The sequence below is a fragment of the Bos javanicus genome, chromosome 24 (genome assembly GCF_032452875.1).
Source record: "Bos javanicus breed banteng chromosome 24, ARS-OSU_banteng_1.0, whole genome shotgun sequence".
In the NCBI taxonomy this organism is placed as follows: domain Eukaryota; kingdom Metazoa; phylum Chordata; class Mammalia; order Artiodactyla; family Bovidae; genus Bos; species Bos javanicus.
Window position 1 is genome coordinate 49487333 of NC_083891.1, and position 19296 is coordinate 49506628.

The 19296-nt window shown below is 49.8% G+C and overlaps 1 protein-coding gene across 5 annotated transcripts in view; it reads right to left on the bottom strand.

Annotated features, from left to right (window-relative positions):
* The window catches only part of MYO5B (myosin VB), a 335372-nt gene that overhangs the window by 44243 nt on the left and 271833 nt on the right, over positions 1 to 19296 (bottom strand). For all 5 annotated transcript variants that reach the window (XM_061400147.1, XM_061400145.1, XM_061400148.1 and 2 more), the window contains exons 22-24: positions 13592 to 13825; positions 1940 to 2024; positions 570 to 718 (exon numbers count right to left, since the gene is read on the bottom strand). In XM_061400147.1, coding sequence (XP_061256131.1) covers positions 570 to 718; positions 1940 to 2024; positions 13592 to 13825 — 468 coding nt within the window. The remainder of the gene's footprint in view (positions 1 to 569; positions 719 to 1939; positions 2025 to 13591; positions 13826 to 19296) is intronic.

Consider the following 19296-nt stretch of genomic DNA (forward strand, 5'->3'; position numbering starts at 1 on the left):
AAAGTGATCTTGGTGGGAAAATTTTAGATCTCTATATATGTTCCTATTCAGCTTCTCTTCCTGGTTTCTATGCAATTAACTTAGTCTTGTTTGTGCATTTCGAGAGGGAACAGTTACATGGGATAAAAAAGAATGGCAAATCTTGAAATATGAAAATGCGCCTATGTATTCACATGCGCGTTGAGGATTAGGACAAACCATCAGGCTCTCGAGGGCCTGCCCGCAGTGTGCGCTTCCCACACCCTTCCCGCTCTCACACAGGGGCTTTTCCAGAACAGAAATAAGAAAGGGGATACATTCATGCAGGCAGAATTTCCCTTCAAGTCCTGAAATCTTCATAAGACCCCAAAGCTGGAAAAGCAGCTGCCCTTGGGAATGACTCATCACCCAGCCGCTTGCTTGTGTGAGAACCACCCACGGGTGGGGTGAGGACTCTGGGGTGGGGTGGGGGACGGGTAGCGGGGACACCGATCCAGGGCACTGCCGTGCAGAGAGCCGTGCTGGGGTGGCGGCTGCGTGGGGAAAAGGGCACAGAGCCGGTGGGTGGGCGTCGGGACTGCCCTCCTTGCCTTTAGGATGGTCATCTCATCCCGAAGGTTGTCGTATCTCTGCTCCAGCCGGGAATACTCCTTCACGAGGTTCTGATAACGGGAGCGCTCCTCCTCCAGCTCCTTCTTCATCATGAGGTTTTCCTTGACAGAGTTCTGGGCAAACTCATCTGGAAAGCAAGCACCCGCAGCCACAGCGCTGCGTCAGTGTGGCTGTCCCTCACGTCTGCTCACTCGGAGACAAGTGACTAACCGCCGGTTAAAAGGCCGCCCACAACAAGCTCATGACACAGATACTAGGCGAGTCTATTCAACGACCTACCCGACAGCAGAGCCCAGGGCAGCGTGGACCCGGCTCCAGTCCAGAAGGGAAGAAGGCCCCTCTCACCCCCAGGGGCCAGGGAGAGAAGCCGCCTCGCACACCACATCTCCCTCGGTTACTGCGCCTGCCCCTCCCTCGAGACAGCGGTCACAGCAACGGAGGACCCAGCGTGCCTCCCTATTCCTGGCCGCTCAGGTGCCTGGTGTGCAGAGGGATTAAAGGAGGCTCCAGGAGACCAGGCCGCAGGTTATGTTAGGGGAAGGAGGGAACGTGGATGGGCTTTTCTCCCACCCACACTTGCGATTCGAATCAGTGGAAAAGAGACAATTTTTAAAGGGAAATTTAGAACTATTAAATGTTTTCAACAGGACCATGCTGGGCAGGTCTGTGCACTCGCATAGTCCAGTGGAGGAGCTGGGACGGGAGGGGAGCCACCTGCTGGAGGCCGCACTGAGTCACGGGAGAACTGGGGTCTGCACGCCCTGCTCCTCTTCGATCAGGCATCGTACAGGAGCTGACAGCAGCCCAGGTCGTGCATGTTCGAGAGAGGGGACCTGATCTGGCCCGCAACCCCCTCTCCAGCAAACACTGACAGGTGACCCACTGGGGAGAAGAAACCACAGCAGGTACAGTGGATGCTAAACTTGAAAATAGCAATAACGATGGTTCCTAAGGGCTCACGACAGGTCAAGCATCATCCTAAGTAGGTCACAGGCTTATGCCCATTTTGCAGATGAAGAAACTGAGGACTGCAGTCACCGAGGGACTCGCTCAAAGTCACGCAGATGCTAGCACACTGCATCGTCACTCTTGGAGCGCACGGTCTCCCAACTCAGATCTCATGCATTATTCGTCTATTATGTGTGCGTCTCACTGCATGATACCTCCTGAAACTAAATTCGGCAGCAGGATCTTAAAAATCACCCTTCTTTTTCAGCTTCCTTTTGTTAGAACCCTTTCCCCACTGTGGCACCCAGACCAACTGCACGCCTGGTGGAAATCTCAGGGGGAAGTCAGTCTGGAAAAGAAATTCCAATCCAAAATGAAAAATCCAGCACTTGGCACCTACCTTTAGACTGGCACAGGATCTGGTTGTTAAGCTGCTCCTTCTCATTTTTCAAGAGTGCATTTTCTTGTTCCAGGTCTGCAACTCGCTGAAAAAGAGCAGCGGGGAAAAATGTTTGCCTGTGATGCTGGGCTGAGGAAAGGCTCCTTCTGTGGGGTTTGAACTTCAGCTGGTTATGTTTAAATGTTTTTTTTTTTTTTTAACTTAAGAAAACTGAATCAGCCAGAGTAGCTTTCATTTGGAGATTAAAATTGTACACTGAGAGAAAAATCCCATTAAAACCAGACAGATGAGTTCACTGCTGCTTATGGTTTTCCAATGCCCACAAAACCTCCTGAAAAGCTTACACAAAGCTCATATGCTGTGTGCAGTAACTTACAGTGATAACTGGCCTCCTTGCGTTTAGTTCCATGACTTGGTAAATTCTGAGCTCTCCAATCTGAGTCTCAGGAAAGCCTGATGCCAACAATGAAGCCCTATCTCTGATCTTTATTCCTCCTTGCCCATGTCGGTCTCCCTGGACCAGCACAGCCCAGATGCTGGGGAAGGGAAAGAGACGTGCTGTAGACTTTCAACTATGCTGTATGAACTATATTCAATGAAGCTGTTACTTTACCAAGTATGATGCAAAGTGCTAGCTGTGGCAAAAGATTTTTAGCAATGAGTGTAAGGCAGGCTGGTTTTGGTCTGAGTGACGAGCATCCCTGCAGACTGTGCTGAATGGCACCATGAACAACCTCACTCCCTTTGGTTCAAGAAATCAGTTCTGGCTATCTTTGCTACATCTTATGACCTCCTTGGGGGAGGATTCTTCCCAACCTGTGTAGAAAGAGTGTAGGAAGAGCCTCAAAATGCCTTCCTTGGTCAGTAACAGAACATGTCATAACTGGCCTGTGCACAGAGACTTGATGGGGACCTCCTGAATCGCTGCCTGGGACACTGTAGCACAGAATCCAGGTGGAGAGACGGCCACTCAGATCCTGGAGGACCCACCTGCACGCCCTTCAACCTCTGTTAGACCCCCATGGCAGTAAAAGCAGGAAAGGAGGCCTCAAGGATGCTGGCTACAGGACAGAAGCCTTGGAGAAGTCGGAGTTTCAACTGGCTGTGTTTCAATGCCCTTTTCCCTTCCTCCAGGCTTTAAAGGTAAACTTAAGGTACCAGGAGGTGAGTTAAGATAACTGCTGCCCCACCCTCAACATCACGTAGACAGGGTCAGGAGAGACTTTCCACAAGGCTGGAGCCCAGGAGCGAGGTCCGTGGTTTTCCCCTTAGGAACTCAGAAGGCAGCATGACTCCCTTGTTGAGGATCACCACCGCCAAGTGAGTCAGGAGGAGAAGGTCACCAGGAATGGCACCGACGGGCAGGAGGAGCAGGTTGTCTGGACCAGGCCTGGATCTGGGCTCTCCCAGGCGGCCGGGGGATGGGCTGTCTATAGACAGGAGAGCAGCTGGTGCAGCAGGGTGGGAGGCCTGGCCTGGGAATCCTAGCTGGTCTGTGTGGTAGTGTTTACATGCAGTTCAGGCAGGGGGCTGAGAAAAGACAAAGTTGGGTGGGTGGAGGGAGTGAGAACCAGGCTGGAAAGACTTTTCCTCTGTTCTCAGGGTGGAGAGGCCCTGAGCAGGGCCCACCTTCTGTACACCCTCCAGCGGCTGCCTGAGCATCTCTGTGTTCCTCCTGTCAAGTTTGCTCGCCCTGCTCTCCCCTGGATAACTTCTTCTCATGGTTTAGTTCTCCACGGCCACTCTTCCAGAAGTCTTCCTGCCCTGCAGGTGTGGGTGGGGCCTGTGCTCGCTGTGTGGCTCTTCCAGGACCCACCTGTCCCTGTAGAGCCCCGCCCACCCCCAACTCCCTCTGGCAGAGGCTTGGCTTCGTTGTCACCTGCTTGGCCTGGACCAGAGGCCTCAGTGAGGACCTAGGGGCCACAAGCCATGCTGCCACGTCATCGGAACCTGGCCTGGGCCAGCATTCAGCACTGGTTGAAGGAATGAGGAGCCCTGCGGATCCAGTAAAGGAGCTCAAGCTTTCCCAATGCAAAAACCCAGATTCCATTAAAGGGTTTTTTGGTTTTAAAAATGTATTTATGATTGACTAAAACCTCTAGAATACATGAGCTTGTTTAACTGAATAATTCAATTCAGGAGGCACATACACTACTGGAAAAAAGGTTCTTCAAATTCATCTAATTTGCTGTTATTAGATGCAGTTTACCACGCAATGATCTCATGTGTGCCTTTAAATTAGCTTGGCAAATAATCAAAATAGCTTTCCCTTTTCTTGATGTACAAGTCAAACGGAAATCCACCAACAAAAGAAACCACGTGGAGTGAACCTATACAAATAATGCCCAGGGTTCAGCTGGAGTGAGGCTCCACCTGGTGCCATGGTCAGGAGGGCAGGACTCCAGCCCCCCTTGAAGGCGCAAGACTGCAACCCCTGAGCCAGCGTCCCCAGGAGGTGGGTGTTCAGAGCAGGCTGTAAAGTAATCAGACTTCCCACAGAGCTAGACTCTGCTTCCCCTCAACAGCCCTCAGAACGTGCAGGCAGCTCAAAGAGCAGGTGATCACCTGAGACGCTTCCATGACCCCTCACCACCCTCATCCCCATCCTCTGAGCATCCTACAGGCAGGCAAGGACCTTCTGAAATGGAACGTGTCATCTACCTGGTACAGAGGGCACGTGCCATCACCATGAGGTTGGGCCTGAAACCTCCACTTGCCTGAATGCAGCCTGAGATCATGAAGCCTCATTGCAACCACCTGCGATCTACAATCTCAGCCAAAACTCTGGTTGGGGAGGGTCACACTTATAAGCATGTACCCACTAAAAATTTCTGTTGTGCATAAGCCTCATTTTTTTCCTCCATCTTCCTCGCTGATTCCAGAAGGTAGGCCTCTGATGAACTCAGCTTTGTTATTCTAAACCATTCATCAAAGTGGCACTGGGGAGTTTTGCTTTTCTTCCTGGTAGGAGCAGTTCTGGAAGTGGGCCCATGCCTCCTGCTCCACATCCCAGGAGGGCAGAGAGTGCTTCCCCAATCACATCTCCCCACGTGCTGGCCACCCCCAGTCTCCCCAGCCAACTAGCAGACGGAGAGTTGCTGGCAACGTGAGGGTGACAAGCGTCTGCAGCCAAGTGGCTTTCCTTTTGTTGGCAGGGATGCATGCTGCAGTGAGAGACACTTAGCAACACAGAATTGAGCAGGTGTGCTCTCCTCAGCATGAGAAATAATGAAGCAGCATGCTCACCAGGTTTGGGGCCTCATTAAGCATCAAGCAGCAGTTCCTTTTCTTTCTTCTTCTTCTTTTTTTTTTTTTTTTCTTTTTTTTTGTGGAGGGGGTCTTTTAACTCTTTCCAGGAAATATTACTAGGAGTGTTCTTACCTCTAACAGGTTTTTTGGGACAGATCATGGGAACCAACATTGATATAAATCCTGTTACCATGAGGCTAATTTAGCCCCTGGTAAATTAAATGAAACACATGCCTTAGCTCAGTAACTGCCTTTACTAGTTAAAATCTTTGGGGATACAAATGTAGCTCTGGTTTTTGGTTTTGTTTTGTCTTTCCTTATTTTTTCAAAAGTCAAAGCTATGGCTTTTCCAGTAGTCATGTATGGATGTAAGAGCTGGACCATAAAGAAGGCTGAGTGCCAAAGAATTGATGTTATCAAACCGTGGTGCTGGAGAAGACTCTTGAGAGTCCCTTGGACTGCAAGGAGTCAAATCAGTCAATCCTAAAGAAAATCAACCCTAAAGATTTATTGGAAGGCCTGATGCTGAAGCTCCAATACTTTGGCCACCTAATGCAAAGAGCCAACTCGTTGGAAAAGACCCTGATGCTGGGAGGGATTGAGGGCAGGAGGAGAAGGGAGCCATAGACGTTGAGATGGTAGGATGATATCACCGACTCAATGGACATGAATTTGAGCAAACTCCAGGAGATAGTGAAGGACAGGGAAGCCTGTGTGCTGCAGTCCATGGGGTCTCAAAGAGTCAGACACGACTTAGCAACTGAACAACAATACATTTTTTCAAATTGGACATTTGCACTGTTGCTGCTGCTGCTAACAGAGAAGGCAATGGCAACCCACTCCAGTACATCTGCACTGCAAAAAGAGCCAAATGCAAGTTTTCTGGTAGAAAACCATGGGACAAGTGGATTGGAGGATGCTCTTCTGCCCCCGGGATCTGTGTCCTCTGTCCTCCTGGCTGTGTACCTACCATCTCACACGAAGGTCCACAGCACGAAGGTGGCCCACAGCAGGGATAACACTTCTAATTCTGCAAAGTTCTGGAGGGGCTGCTGGCATACTCACCGAGAAGAAGGAAAATGGACCTGAGCAGAGAGGAGGAGGAGGCAGAAAGCGCACAAGGGGCCGTGCAGAAGCACAGCGTGAGCTCACCTGGGACTCGCGCTTGCGCTGGGCTCCTACACAGAGAAAGGAGGCCAAGGGTGGGCTCTCGCACTGCCACAGGGAGGGGGAGTGACTGTCCCATCATTACAAGAGCCCCAGAGAGGGGCTCGGCAGAGCGCAGACCCCTGGCCCAGCATCACAGGTGCGCCTCTGCCACTCAGCACCCACTGTGCCAAGACGTGGGACCAGGAGCGAGGGTGGGGTCCAGGGATACTAAGGCGGAGCCGCTGCCCCCCACCCAGTCTCAGGCTGGCGGAGGGAACAGGAGCTAACAGTCACTGGGCTCGCACTAGGTCACAGGTGTCATTATCAGCTTCCTTAATACCCGTGAGGTGGGTGCCATCGTCATCGGCTTTTAAGGAAACCAAGGCACAGAAAAGTTAGCGAGCTGGCTGAAGGTCACACAGCCAGACGGGGGTACCGCAGGCTGTGATGCTGAGCCAACCGGGTCCCAGTTCTTTGGGCCTAGGCCACCTGCATCGCAACAGGTCAGGGGCTGACATCTGAAGGACAGTGATGGCCACAGCCTGGAGCAGGCCCCAGAGGCCTGGTTCCGACAGCAGAGCTTCAGGAAGGAGTTTGGGGCGGCAGGGACCGACGGCCTCAGACAGACTCGCTCACCTCTCTGGAGGGTTCACAGCCAGTGCTGCCTTCAAGGTCAGAAGATCCTTCCTCTTCTGACCTCACCACCTTTCTCCTTGCTTTCTCCATCTCAGCCTGATGGCCTCCAGATGGGGCCTTGATCCCACCTAACCTGCTCCCATCTCGGGGCCGGTGGATGTACCATATCACCTGCTCCCCAGAAGTCCTCACGGCTCACTCCTCGCCTCACTCGGGTGTCTTTTCAGAGGGCGTCTCTGGCCATCACGAATGAAACAACCTCCCTTGCCCACCTGGCTCCCTCTGGATCCCTGTCCTCTGCTTTATTTCTCTTTACAGCCCATGCGGGATAATTTGTGTCTGATTCCTGTCTGTGCATTCTCCAATAACCCCCAAATATTTAAGCACCATAAAAATGAGAAGGACTTTTAAAATCGCTTACTTTTGCCCCAGGGTACGGAACAGGGCCTAACAGATACACTCACTAAATAACAAGAGGATGAATGAAGGGCTGTGAGCGCTGAGAAAGGCTGCAGTGAGATGATATCCTTCCATGAAGCAGCGTGGCATCCTCTTAGAAACCATCAGCCTCTCTGGAAGCATACCGATAGCACAGTTCTGAGTCTTAATGAGCCAAAGAAGTCCTGCACCTTTTGCGGGAAGACCCGAAACACTCCACTGTGAGAACCCTACCTCCTGCAAAGGCAGATCTATTTACTTGTGTTTGGAAAACCCCAAAGCCTTTACATGGGAACTACCCAAGGTCAATACCAGCTGGTGGTGTGGTGACTGATGACACGATACAACCCAGAACCCCACTGCACCAGCCTGAATACTCAAGGGGGCTCACAAATATCAGGGCCCCTTGCTCAGAGCCAGGGATCTGGCTGTGGGCTGCTCGTCACCCACCCACAACCCTGCACCAAGCCAGGTCGTGCTGGCCTCACTGCGGAGCAGATTCTGGACAATGAGCCGTGGCCTCTGTGTCAACGGCAGGCCTGGGAGTCATGTTTCCTTTATCAAGGACACGAAACAGCACAGCTGCACATGTCAGTCAGCATAGGGATCACTGACGGCTTTAAGAACAAACAAAACACACGTCCCACAGGCTAAAAGGAAAGAAGCTGCAGGCTGAGATGCAGACCACTCTGGGGAGAGGCCAGGACAACAGGTCCTTTTAATAGAACAGCTGTCAACTAACACCTATGGCTGGATGGGGCGGCAGGAATGCCCAGGCTCTGCACTGAATTCCTGCCCCCAGGGGGTCCTGGCCTCCCACAGCCCAAGGCAGCCTGGCTATGTGGGCTGATGATGAGAATCCTGTCAGGGGTGTAGAGCCTCAAGTTTTCCAGGATGCCAGTTCCAATATAGCACTTGCTGACAGAAACATCAAATCCATTAATTAAACTTCTGCCAGCAGCCAGCTCCCTCCCTGATTTATCCGTGTCATCAATCTTGTTCAGCGAGGAGCAGGCTGGTGGATAAGCCGGAGAAGAAACCAATTGTCTGATTATGTAGTGTTTGTTAAGATTGGACAAGGGGCCTTCAATAAATATTAAACCCTGACTCAGCAGAGAAGAACCAGAGGGGGACAGAGCCAGCCTGCACCTGCCCATGCCCACAGCCGCCAGAATAAATGTCTGGAAGATGTTAGAGAAAGAGGCAAACGTGCTTCCACTTGTTCTCTTCCTGGGGCTTCCCAGGTGGCACCAGTGGTAAAGAATCAGCCAGCCCACGCAGGAGACATAAGAGACGCTAGTTCGATCCCTGGGTCAGAAAGATCCCCTGGAGGAGGGCATGGCAACCCACTGCAGTATTCTTGCCTGGAGAATCTCATGGACAGAGAAGCCTGGCGGGTTACAATGCATACGGTTGCACAGAGCTGGACAGGACTGAAGCGACTCAGCACGCCTGCAAGCATGTTCTCCTCCTGGAGAAAGGCGGACTTCACACTTTATGTGCCCAGTTTAGGATATGCTTGTGTTTGGAGTCGGGAAGGTGCTTTTCTTGTTCTGCCTCTGTGCCTGCTATTCCTTTTCAATGTCCTTGAATTTCTTTTTCCTTGCCAGGACCAAGATCTTATTGTATTTAAGACCCAGGTCAAGACTTCAATAAAAACATTTTTTTCAAATGCGAGTAGGAGGGAGCCCATTTCCTTATTTGGCTTTATGGAGGAAGACCGGGATATTATCAACCCTTAGGCTCCTTTGGATGGAGATGTGGATATTTTAAAAGTGCTCTGAGTCCCTAATCCCATTGTCCCAGGAGAAGCAGGGAAGGAGCCTGGGGAGTCAATGAGTCAAGTGCTCTCCATGGAGGCGAAGACAGGAGACCCTGGTTTTGTGATCTGCTGGGTTAACACCATCTTGTGTGACTGGCACCCACATGCAGAGAACCTGCTTTTCTTTTTCTCCTAGGATCACCAGTCTCAAGCCTCAAACTTGGTCTCTTTTCTCTGGCTTTGGATTTTACCTTCTTGTCTTTTATTCACATACAAGGGTTACTGACTATCTGTTCTCAAGGATCCATAAACCACACTTTGGAATTTCATGTTTTATAGGTTACAGGCTTGTGTTAATAGCTACATTTTAATAGGACTTTCCTTAAGCATGTGCTTTACCCTGAAGAATGAAGTTCATTCCGATAGGGACAGAATGAAGGGACAAAATAGGTGACTCAATAGTTTACCTCACTAGGGGATTTTAAGTAGAAAAATATGGGAAACTCCTGTAAGTTAATGATTACTCGAGAAAGCAGGCTTGCTTAAACACAAAACCAGGCAACAGAAGCACGGGACGTGCCCTCAATGACAAAACAGTGGTGGCACGAGACCCACATCCTGCCCAGGGAGCTCAGTAAGTTAATGACCTCCAAAACAGCTCTGGGCACACAAGAACAATCATTTATGGGAAGGTGACTTTTCAAAATGAAAAACCCTCAGTGCACTGAGACCTGAAAATATTTTTCTAAAGTGCTCAGACAGCCCCAGCCAGCAATGCCAAAGAAGCTGGGGCTTAACGGCTCCACGAAGACCTGTAAGACCTTGCAGAACTAACACAAAGAAGATGTTCTCTTCATCACAGGGACGGTAATGCAAAAGTAGGAAGCCAAGAAATACCTAGAGTAACAGGCAAATTTGGCCTTGGAGTACAAACTAAAGCACAGAAAAGGCCAACAGAGTTTTGCCAAGAGAACGCACTGGTCACAGCAAAAACCCTCTTTCAACAACATAAGAGATGACTCTACACATGGACATCACCAGATGGTCAATATTGAAATCAGATTGATTATATTCTTTGCACCCAAAGATGGAGAAGCTCTATACAGTCAGCAAAAGCCAGAGCAGGAGCTGACTGTGGCTTAGATCATAAACTCCTTATTGCAAAATTAAGACTTAAACTGAAGGAAGTAGGGAAAACTATTAGGCCATTTAGGTATGACCTAAATCAAATCCATCATGATTATATAGTGGAGGTGACGAATAGATTCAAAGAATTAGATCTGATAGAGTGCCTGAAGAACTATGGATGGAGGTTCGTAACATACAGGAGGCGGTGATCAAGACCATCCCCCAAGAAAAAGAAATGCAAAAAAGGCAAAATAGTGTCTGAGGAGGCCTTACAAATAGCTGAGAAAAGAAGAGAAGCTAAAGGCAAAGAGAAAAAGGAAAGATACATTCATCTGAATGCAGAGTTCCAAAGAATAGCAAGGAGAGATAGGAAACCTTCCTAAGTGAACAATGCAAAGAAATAGAGGAAAACAACAGAATGGGAAAGACCAGAGATCTCTTCAAGAAAATTAGAGATACCAAGGGAACATTTCATACAAAGATGGGCACATTAAAGGGCAGAAATGTTATGGACCTAACAGAAGCAGAAGATATTGAGAAGAGGTGGCAAGAATACACAGAAGAACTACACAAAAAAGATCTTAATGACCTGGATAATCACAATGGTGTGATCAATCACCTAGAGCCAGACATCCTGGAATGTGAAGTCAAGTGGGCCTTAGAAAGCATCACTACGAACAAAGCTAGTGGAGGTGATGGAATTCCAGCTGAGCTATTTCAAATCCTAAAAGATGATGCTGTGAAAGTGCTGCACTCAATATGCCAGCAAATTTGGAAAACTCAGCAGTGGCCACAGGACTGGAAAGGTCAGTTTCATTACAATCCCAAAGAAGAGGAATGCCAAGGAATATTTACACTACTGTACAAGTGCACTCATTTCACATGCTGGCAAGCTCATGCTCAAAATCCTTCACAGTAGGTTTCAACAGTACGTGAACTGAGAACTTTCAGATGTTCAAGGATTTAGAGGAACCAGAGATCAAACTGCCAGAATCTGTTGGACCATAGAAAAAGCAAGAGAATTCCAGAAAAGCACCTACTTCTGCTTCATTAACTGCACGAAAGCCTTTGACTATGTGGATCACAAAAAAACTTTGGAAAATTCTTAAAGAGATGGGAATACCAGACCATGTTACCTGCCTCTTGAGAAAACTATGCAGGTCAAGAAGCAACAGTTAAACCTGGACATGAAACAATGAACTGGTTCTAAACTGGGAAAGGAGTACATCAAGGCTGCATATTGTCATGTTGCTTATTTAACTTATATGCAGAGTACATCATGCAAAATGCTGGGCTAGATGAAACTCAAGCTGGAATCAAGATTGCCAGGAGACATGTCAATAACCTCAGATATGCAGATGACACCATCCTCATGGCAGACAGTGAAGAAGACCTAAAGAGTCTCTTGATTAAGGTGAAGGAAAAGAGTGAAAAAGTTGGCTTAAAACTCGACATTCAGAAAAACTAAGATCATGGCATCTGGTCCTATCATTTCAGGGCAAATAGATGGGGAAACAATGGAAATAGTGAGAGACTTTATTTTCTTGAGCTCCAAAATCAGTGCAGATGGTGACTGAAGCCATGAAATTAAAAGACACTTGCTCCTTTGAAGAAAAGCTATGACAAACCTAGACAGTGTATTAAAAAGCAGAAACATTACTTTGCCAACAAAGGTTCATCTAGTCAAAGCTATGGTTTTTCCAGTAGTCATGTGTGGATGTGAGAGTTGGACCACAAAGAAGACTGAGTGCTAAAGAATTGATGCTTTCAAAGTGTGGTGCTAGAGAAGACTCTTGAGAGTCCCTTGGACAGCAAGGAGATCAAACCAGTTAATCCTAAAGGAAATCAACCCTGAATATTCATTGAAATGCCTGATGCTGAAGCTCCAATACTTTGGCCACCTGATGCAAAGAATCAACTCATTGGAAAAGACCCTGATGCTGGGAAGGATTGAGAGCACAAGGAGAAGAGGGTGACAGAGGATGAGATGGTCAGACTGCATCATCAACATGAGTTTAGTCAAGCCCCGGAGATAGTGAAGGACAGGGAGGCCTGGCATGCTGCGATTCATGGGGTCGCAAAGAGTCGGACACGACTGAGCGACTGAACTGAACTGAAACCAACTTTTCTTCTTTTTTTTTAAACAGATGAGTGAACTAAGGTCAGAGAAATTTCCTGTGAGCATTTAGTAATGGCCATGCAGGGGTGAGAATCCAAAACTCCAGTGTCTATTTCAGGACCATTCCTGTGAAAGCATTCTGCTTGCCCCAATTTTTAAATACTTAGAATTATTATTTCAACATTAGAAACACTGAGTCCTTCCCACACAAATTCTCAACCCATTGTGACTCTCCAGTGATGGACAGGAACTAAGCACATGGGCCCTGCCGTAGAGATGGCATGGGACACTGAGGCTGTGGAAGGCTCCGGAGGGGCACGTGGGACTTCCCTGGTTTGGACAGCTATCTCAGGAATGGAGAAGGGACTCTTTGCATCCTGACATTCGAGATGGGGGCAAGGGCCCAATCCCAGAAGTTACATTTTATGGAATGGAGAGTAAACCTACAGAGCACGCCAGCCAGAGTAGATGAGCCAGGCTGAACCGATCAATACTTAAACTTTAGGCAAATTCCCCAAAGCACTATGGTAATGGGGAGGGATGCCTAGGTGTTTTGTTGTTTAGTCGCTAAGTCGTGTCTGACTCTTCTGTGACCCCATGGACTGTAACCCACCAGGCTCCTCTGTCCCATGGGATTTCCCAGACAAGAATACTGGAGTGAGTAGCCATGCCCTTCTCCAGAGGATCTTCCCGATCCAGGGATCAAACTTAGGTCTCCAGCATTGGCAGGTGGATTCTTTACCACTGAGCCACTGGGGAAGCCCAGGGGATGCCATGAGATTGCCCCTAATCCCTGCAGGCAATAAAGGCCACTACCTCTAAACCGATTCTCTTGCCAACAAGGACTGAGGCCACAGAGCTGCTTCAGTGGCTAACTCTAGGCTATAAGGGACATGCCCAAAGGCACATGTGTGTAACCTTTCAGGGGATTCCATCGTGTCCCACTAAGGGCAGAGACTCAATCAACACTCGCCAGGTGAATGGACACGTGCTTGTGTGGGTTCCCCCAACGCAGGGGCACTTTACATCTAAACGCAGAGGGATGGTCAGTCTTGGGCACAAGCCCCAGGAAAGTCCATGGCAGCTGTAGAGCTGGAAGAAGCAAAACTGCCTCGGAGGGGTGCTGCATTAGCTCACCCACCAACCAGCTACCGCTCCGGCCCCAACAGACCTTCCTCAGCTCATCCTTCTCCCGGGTGTGGGTGTCCTCCAGGACCTTGCGCTCTGAGTGGGCCCTCTGCAGCTCGGTCCGCAGGCTCTCCACCTCCTCCTGCAACTGCGGGCCTCTGTCCTCACCCTGGCTCTGCTGGTAGCAGGCCACCTCCTTCTTCAGCTTCTCCACTTCCATGGTGTGTGTGGAGGTGATTGCTGACAGCTGCTCCGACAGCGTCTTGAGCTCTTTGTTCTGTGAGAGCATCAGCAGACGGGAAGAGGGGAGAAAGAGGTGGACGGCAAGGTTAGTGGGGCAGCAAAAAAAAAAAAAAAAACAAGAAGGCAATTAAAAAAGGAACTTCCAAGGTGGAATTGAATCTCACAACCACTGAATGCTTGAGTGCTTTCTTGGCATCTCCCTAACAAAACTGTATTGTGAACCCAGGAGAAATACGGGAAAAGACAAGGCAGCAGGACTGACATTCGAGGAGTGCTTAGGAACGGGGACAGTGCTGGAAGCTGGCTGAGAGTGGCTAGCCTTCTATATCCATTGGGAAGATCTTATACCTGGTTTTGAAGTTTCAGGAACAAGGCACTTGGCTTCTTGGATCTGCAGCCTTTGTGTTTCAGGCTTCCCTGCTCTGTCAATGCTGAGCCCTCCTGCCCTTGGACTCATTGGCACAAAGAGCTGCAACCTAATCGCTGACTCTGAGACAAAGGACCTCTTTAGCATCCCCTCTTCCAAGGAGGCCCTCCACGGGGCCGGGGGAGCCCTCCCACCACCTGTCCGCTGGTGCTGTAAGAGTCTGACTCCAGAAACAGATGCCCTGGCCAAACCTGTCCCTGTTGACAAGGTACCCAATCACATACCCACTCAAGCAAACAGGCAAGTGGGAAGCAGTCCCTGGTGCCTGGTGGAGGTACAGAGGGGGCAGGGAGGGAGACTGTAGGTGAGCTCACACACAGCAAGCCCTGAGGACGCAGGGCCATGTCAAGTGCAAGCGCAAACGTGGGCAGAGAGGTGCTGCAGTTGAGCGTATCAGCTGAAGGCGGTCAGAGGGAACGTGGAGGGGAAGATGCAGAGTCCTCCCGATCGTCAAGCAGACAGCAAACGGTCATCACCATTCTCCACGGCTATTCTCTGCAGGAGCTCTGAGTAAAACAGAGCTCTTGGCATCAGGAACCAATGACTTTCACATCAGCTAGGAAGGTCATGGGGAGCAGTGAGGGGCAGCAGCAGAACAGGTGTTGGACCCAGTACAACACAGCGGATGCCTGGGACCTCAAGGCTGAGACCCACATTTGGTGTCCAGGCAGCACAATCCCAGCACTGATCCTCCCACCATCTGAGGAAACATCCCAATTGCAACCCGACACACCCCCATATCTGGGCTGGCAGTCAGCCTTGCCCTAAGTCATCACCAATGAGAAATCCAATTAGGCGGCATCTGTTTAAACAACCCAAAGCTGGTCTATTCTGCCCACCCAGATCTGGGTCTCCCAGGAGGCTGAAGGGTCTCTGCACAAGGGGAGTGGGGTACAGGACGGGGATGCGAGTTGGACTAGCCGCCTCGACACTGCTCTGTTCTGGGCAGGTTCCTCCCAGTGGCATGGCCTGGGTCAGATCCCAGGGAGAGTGGGGATGAGGACCAGGCTGGGGGGCAGGGAGGAGGCGCTCATGATGGAGCAGGTGTGGGGTGTAGAGACAGGCATATGACGTGGTGTGACACCCTCCTACAGGCAGCGATGACACCCCAGGACCCACATGCAAAGACAATATGTCTAGGAGGCCAGTTTCTTTGTTTTTGCTGACATGCAGGCTCAGGGAAGTCGAGGAGTTAAGAGGCTGGAGCTGGGCAGACCTGTGCTCAGGTCACAACTCCGTCCTGATCACTGCACCTCCGTGTGCCCAGCTTCCTCAGTGTGAAAAAGGGGCCACAGTAACTCCATCCTCAGAGGGTTTCATCTCTTTTTCACCTCAGAGGTTTCACCTCTGAGTTCAGGGAGACTGAGGGCCTCCCTGGGGGCCAGCACCCAGTAGGTGCTTGACAAGGGTCACCCTCTTCTCCTGGGTTGGGGGGGAGTGGTCCCCTAGAGAATGGAATGGTGAAAAGACTGGCCAACAGGGGTGTGGGTGGGAGATTCCTAACGGCAGCCCTTGGACAGCTCCTTATTTCACCATCATCGGCACCCAGAAGTAATCACTGGGGACACACTGTGGCTGTACATTTCCTGTTCTGGAGGCATGATTTTAGAAAGGGAAACCCCAGAAGGGCCTCACAGTGTCCTGCCTCCTCCTCACACCATGATGTCCACGTCAGGTGCCCACAGCTGTAAAGCCAAGCCTGGCACCGGGAGTGGTGAGGGCCAGTCCTTTCCCTCAAAGACTCTGGAAACCCTCCCTGTGGAGGAAGGCCAGGCTCCCTGGAGCCAACTTGGTCAGTGTGACCCGAGACCTGGGCAGCTCTGTCCTGAACCAGGGTGGGCCTTGTCCTGATACTGGGGGGCCTGGGGATTTCCACATGGACCCCTGTTCTCCTCGGCTTCCTCAGATATCCACTGCATCCACTGCTCAAGGGCACCGTGCTACATGATGCACATCTATCAACTCATTCTCTCCTCACAGGAGTCCTACATAGTAAGGCTGATTCAGTTCAGTTCAGTCATTCAGTCATGTCCAACTCTTTGCAGCCCCATGGACTGCAGCATGCCAGGCTTCCCTGTCCATCACCAACTCCTGATTAATACACCTACTAATCAAGGCTAACTAATACACCTATTTCACAGTTGAAAAAACTGAGGCATAGAAGGCCATAAAGCTGTGACTTGCCCCTACAATTTTTCAGATGTACATGACTCATAAAATATTAACTACTTTAATTTAACCAAATGCATATGAAGTATACTGAATCAAATTGATTGAAAAGACTACTGACTGAATCCATACATTTGTGTCATATTTTTTCCACTAAAATAGTTTAATATAGCCTTATAAATGTCTAAGGAACTTGACCCTCATTAAAAAAAAAAAAACAAAACCCAAAACTGTAAGCTCAACTGGCCATCTCACTGTACATATGCTTGAATAAAGACAAACTGATAAGAGTCAAGTTCATAGGTTATACCATTTGGGGCTGAAAAAATGTCACACCACAGGCTTACACCAGGGACACTGCAAGAAACCGTCCCAGGAGCTATCACTGCACTTACTGCTGAAGGATACTGTGAAGGCTGTAGCTTATTACATCACAGGTTATGAACACCCTCAGAAAAGTGTCTCAGCACCACGGACAGCACCAACCCTTCTAAACGCTTTCCGTAGCTCTCAAGTTATCCTATTTCCTTCTTCCTGTTTGCTTGGGAACTTGGTGCCAAGTCGACATCGTCTCTTCAGCTGTGTGCACAAAACCTTCGACCTGACTTTTGGGCCCTAACCTCACCCTGGTTTTAGCCTGCAGTTTCCTCCTTTGCTGTCTTCTTGGCAGTGGGGACGCTTTTTTAAAAAGCGCCCCCTGGTGATTCTACAGTGCAGCCTGGAGTTGAGAACCACTTTATGGGATCAGTGAATTTTTGAGTTAGAAGTTAAAGATCTTGGAGAAGGCAATGGCAACCCACTCCAGTACTCTTGCCTGGAAAATCCCATGGATGGAGGAGCCTGGTAGGCTGCAGTCCATGGGGTCGCGAAGAGTGGGACACGACTGAGCAAGGCTTCACTTTCACTTTTCACTTTGATGCAGTGGAGAAGGAAATGGCAACCCAGTCCATTGTTCTTGCCTGGAGAATCCCAGGGACGGGGGAGCCTGGTGGGCTGCCATCTATGGGGTCGCACAGAGTCGGACACGACTGAAGCAACTTGGCGGCGGCAGCAGCCTCCGAGGAACTCAAGGCCCAGTTAGAGATTTGGCCATAATCTCTAGCTGTCAGCTCTGGCGGCAAGTATAACTGAGACAGGACTCAGGCTTCCATCCAGCTGGGACTGAGTCCATGATCTCAGGCCACTCTGTCGAACACTTGGGGATGTTTTCACCTATGTCGTTCCTGGCATGCGTGTCTCCTATCCTCCTGGCTAAGAATCTGTGTGTGTTGGGGAGCAGCCTCCTGAGTTGTCTCCAGGCATTACACACAAAACAGAAACCCATTCGCTTACAAAAGGTGAGCCCCACCTTCTAAGAGGCTGCAATACAACGAGACTCTAACGTCCTGGTTCCACAGGTTGTTTATGACTCCTCTCAAGACAGAGAGCCACGCGTCTTCTTTGACACCAGGTCCCACACTCCACTACAAAACACTGGCTGGTCCAAGGATGACATTCTCCATGAGAATGAACTCAGAACAAAGCTAAGCGTCTTCCCTGGACTGAGGAATTCTCACATGTCTGAAGAATCTCCTAATATGCAGATATCCCCAAATTTGGCTGGAGGTGGCAGAACATTCTCCGGAATCAAATTGCCAAGTTTCAATCTTAACCATGCCACTTCCTAGCTTTGCGACCTCGTAGACTACTCGGTCTCTCTGTGCCTCAGATTAAAATGGGAATAACGTTAAATCTTACAGGGTGTGGTGAGGATTAAATGACTTAACACATGAGGAGAGTGCCTGGCACACAATTGAGCAACATGGGGAGGGACATATGAAAACAAAACCTAACTCCCCCCTCCCTGCCTTCTCTCCTCACCCTCTGCACACAGGGCACCCTGCCCAGGGAGGGTAACACCGGCCACTGCTCATAGATATTTGCCAAGTAGGAAGCTTAAGGCAAAAAGCTCTTTTTAAAAACAGGTCTTTTAAATCTGCTTCTCTTTCATGTTCCAGCACGTGGAGTGTAAAAACTAGATTTATTTTTAACCTCTTGAGTTAACTTCGAAAATCAGCAATGACAACACAGGGACTGATGGCTGGAAGAGGCGGCCAGTACACAAGGCTCCACGCACGGAACAATGGTGCTCGCAAAGCCTGCTCCTTCCTCGGACCACACTGTTCGCTCAGAAAGTTAATGGGGGCACTTTGACTATGCGAATGTCTTTCCCGGCCAGTCGTCAATAGCCATAGAGTAATAAGAATGATGGCGATGAGAGCAATAATACTGGTCCGCCGTGCGCCTGTGTTTTCCACATGGCTGAGCCCAGAGAGCCATTTTTCCTGTCTACTCCCGATGCTCTGAGCAGTTGTGTCTTCCTCCCTGACCTGACCTATCACTGCGGGCCAACCCTGTGCGAGCTTTCTGTCTCACTTCTCCACCAGGGAGCCGAGCCAAATGAGACTCCCGTGGGACTCACACAGAGATAAACACCCAGGGTGACCGTCCCTTCTCCGGAAGGTTGGTCTTTTTTTGCAAGAACAGAGAGGCAGTAACATCTGACTACTTTGGGGTTCCTATTTAGGGCAGCTGGTTTAGGTGTAAAATGGCTCATTTATTTTCTTGCCCTACTGGGATCATGAGAAGCTTTAAAAAGTGCCTAGCGTAGATTAGATACAATAAAACCAGTGACCGCCAAGGCAATGCCAGCTCTCTCTTTCTCCATCCCTTGCACCGGGCACGTTCACCCCCTTCCTTCCCTCCGTCCTCGCCTTTTCTTTCTCAGGAGGCACCAGAAACCCTCTAGGCATTGCAGGAGCCTGGCCCTGAGGTCACTAACACCCCACAAGCCCAAGGAGCCTGCTTTCAACTCTGGAAACCCATTTTAGCCACGATGCAGGAAAGGACTGACTCTCTAGTGACATTTG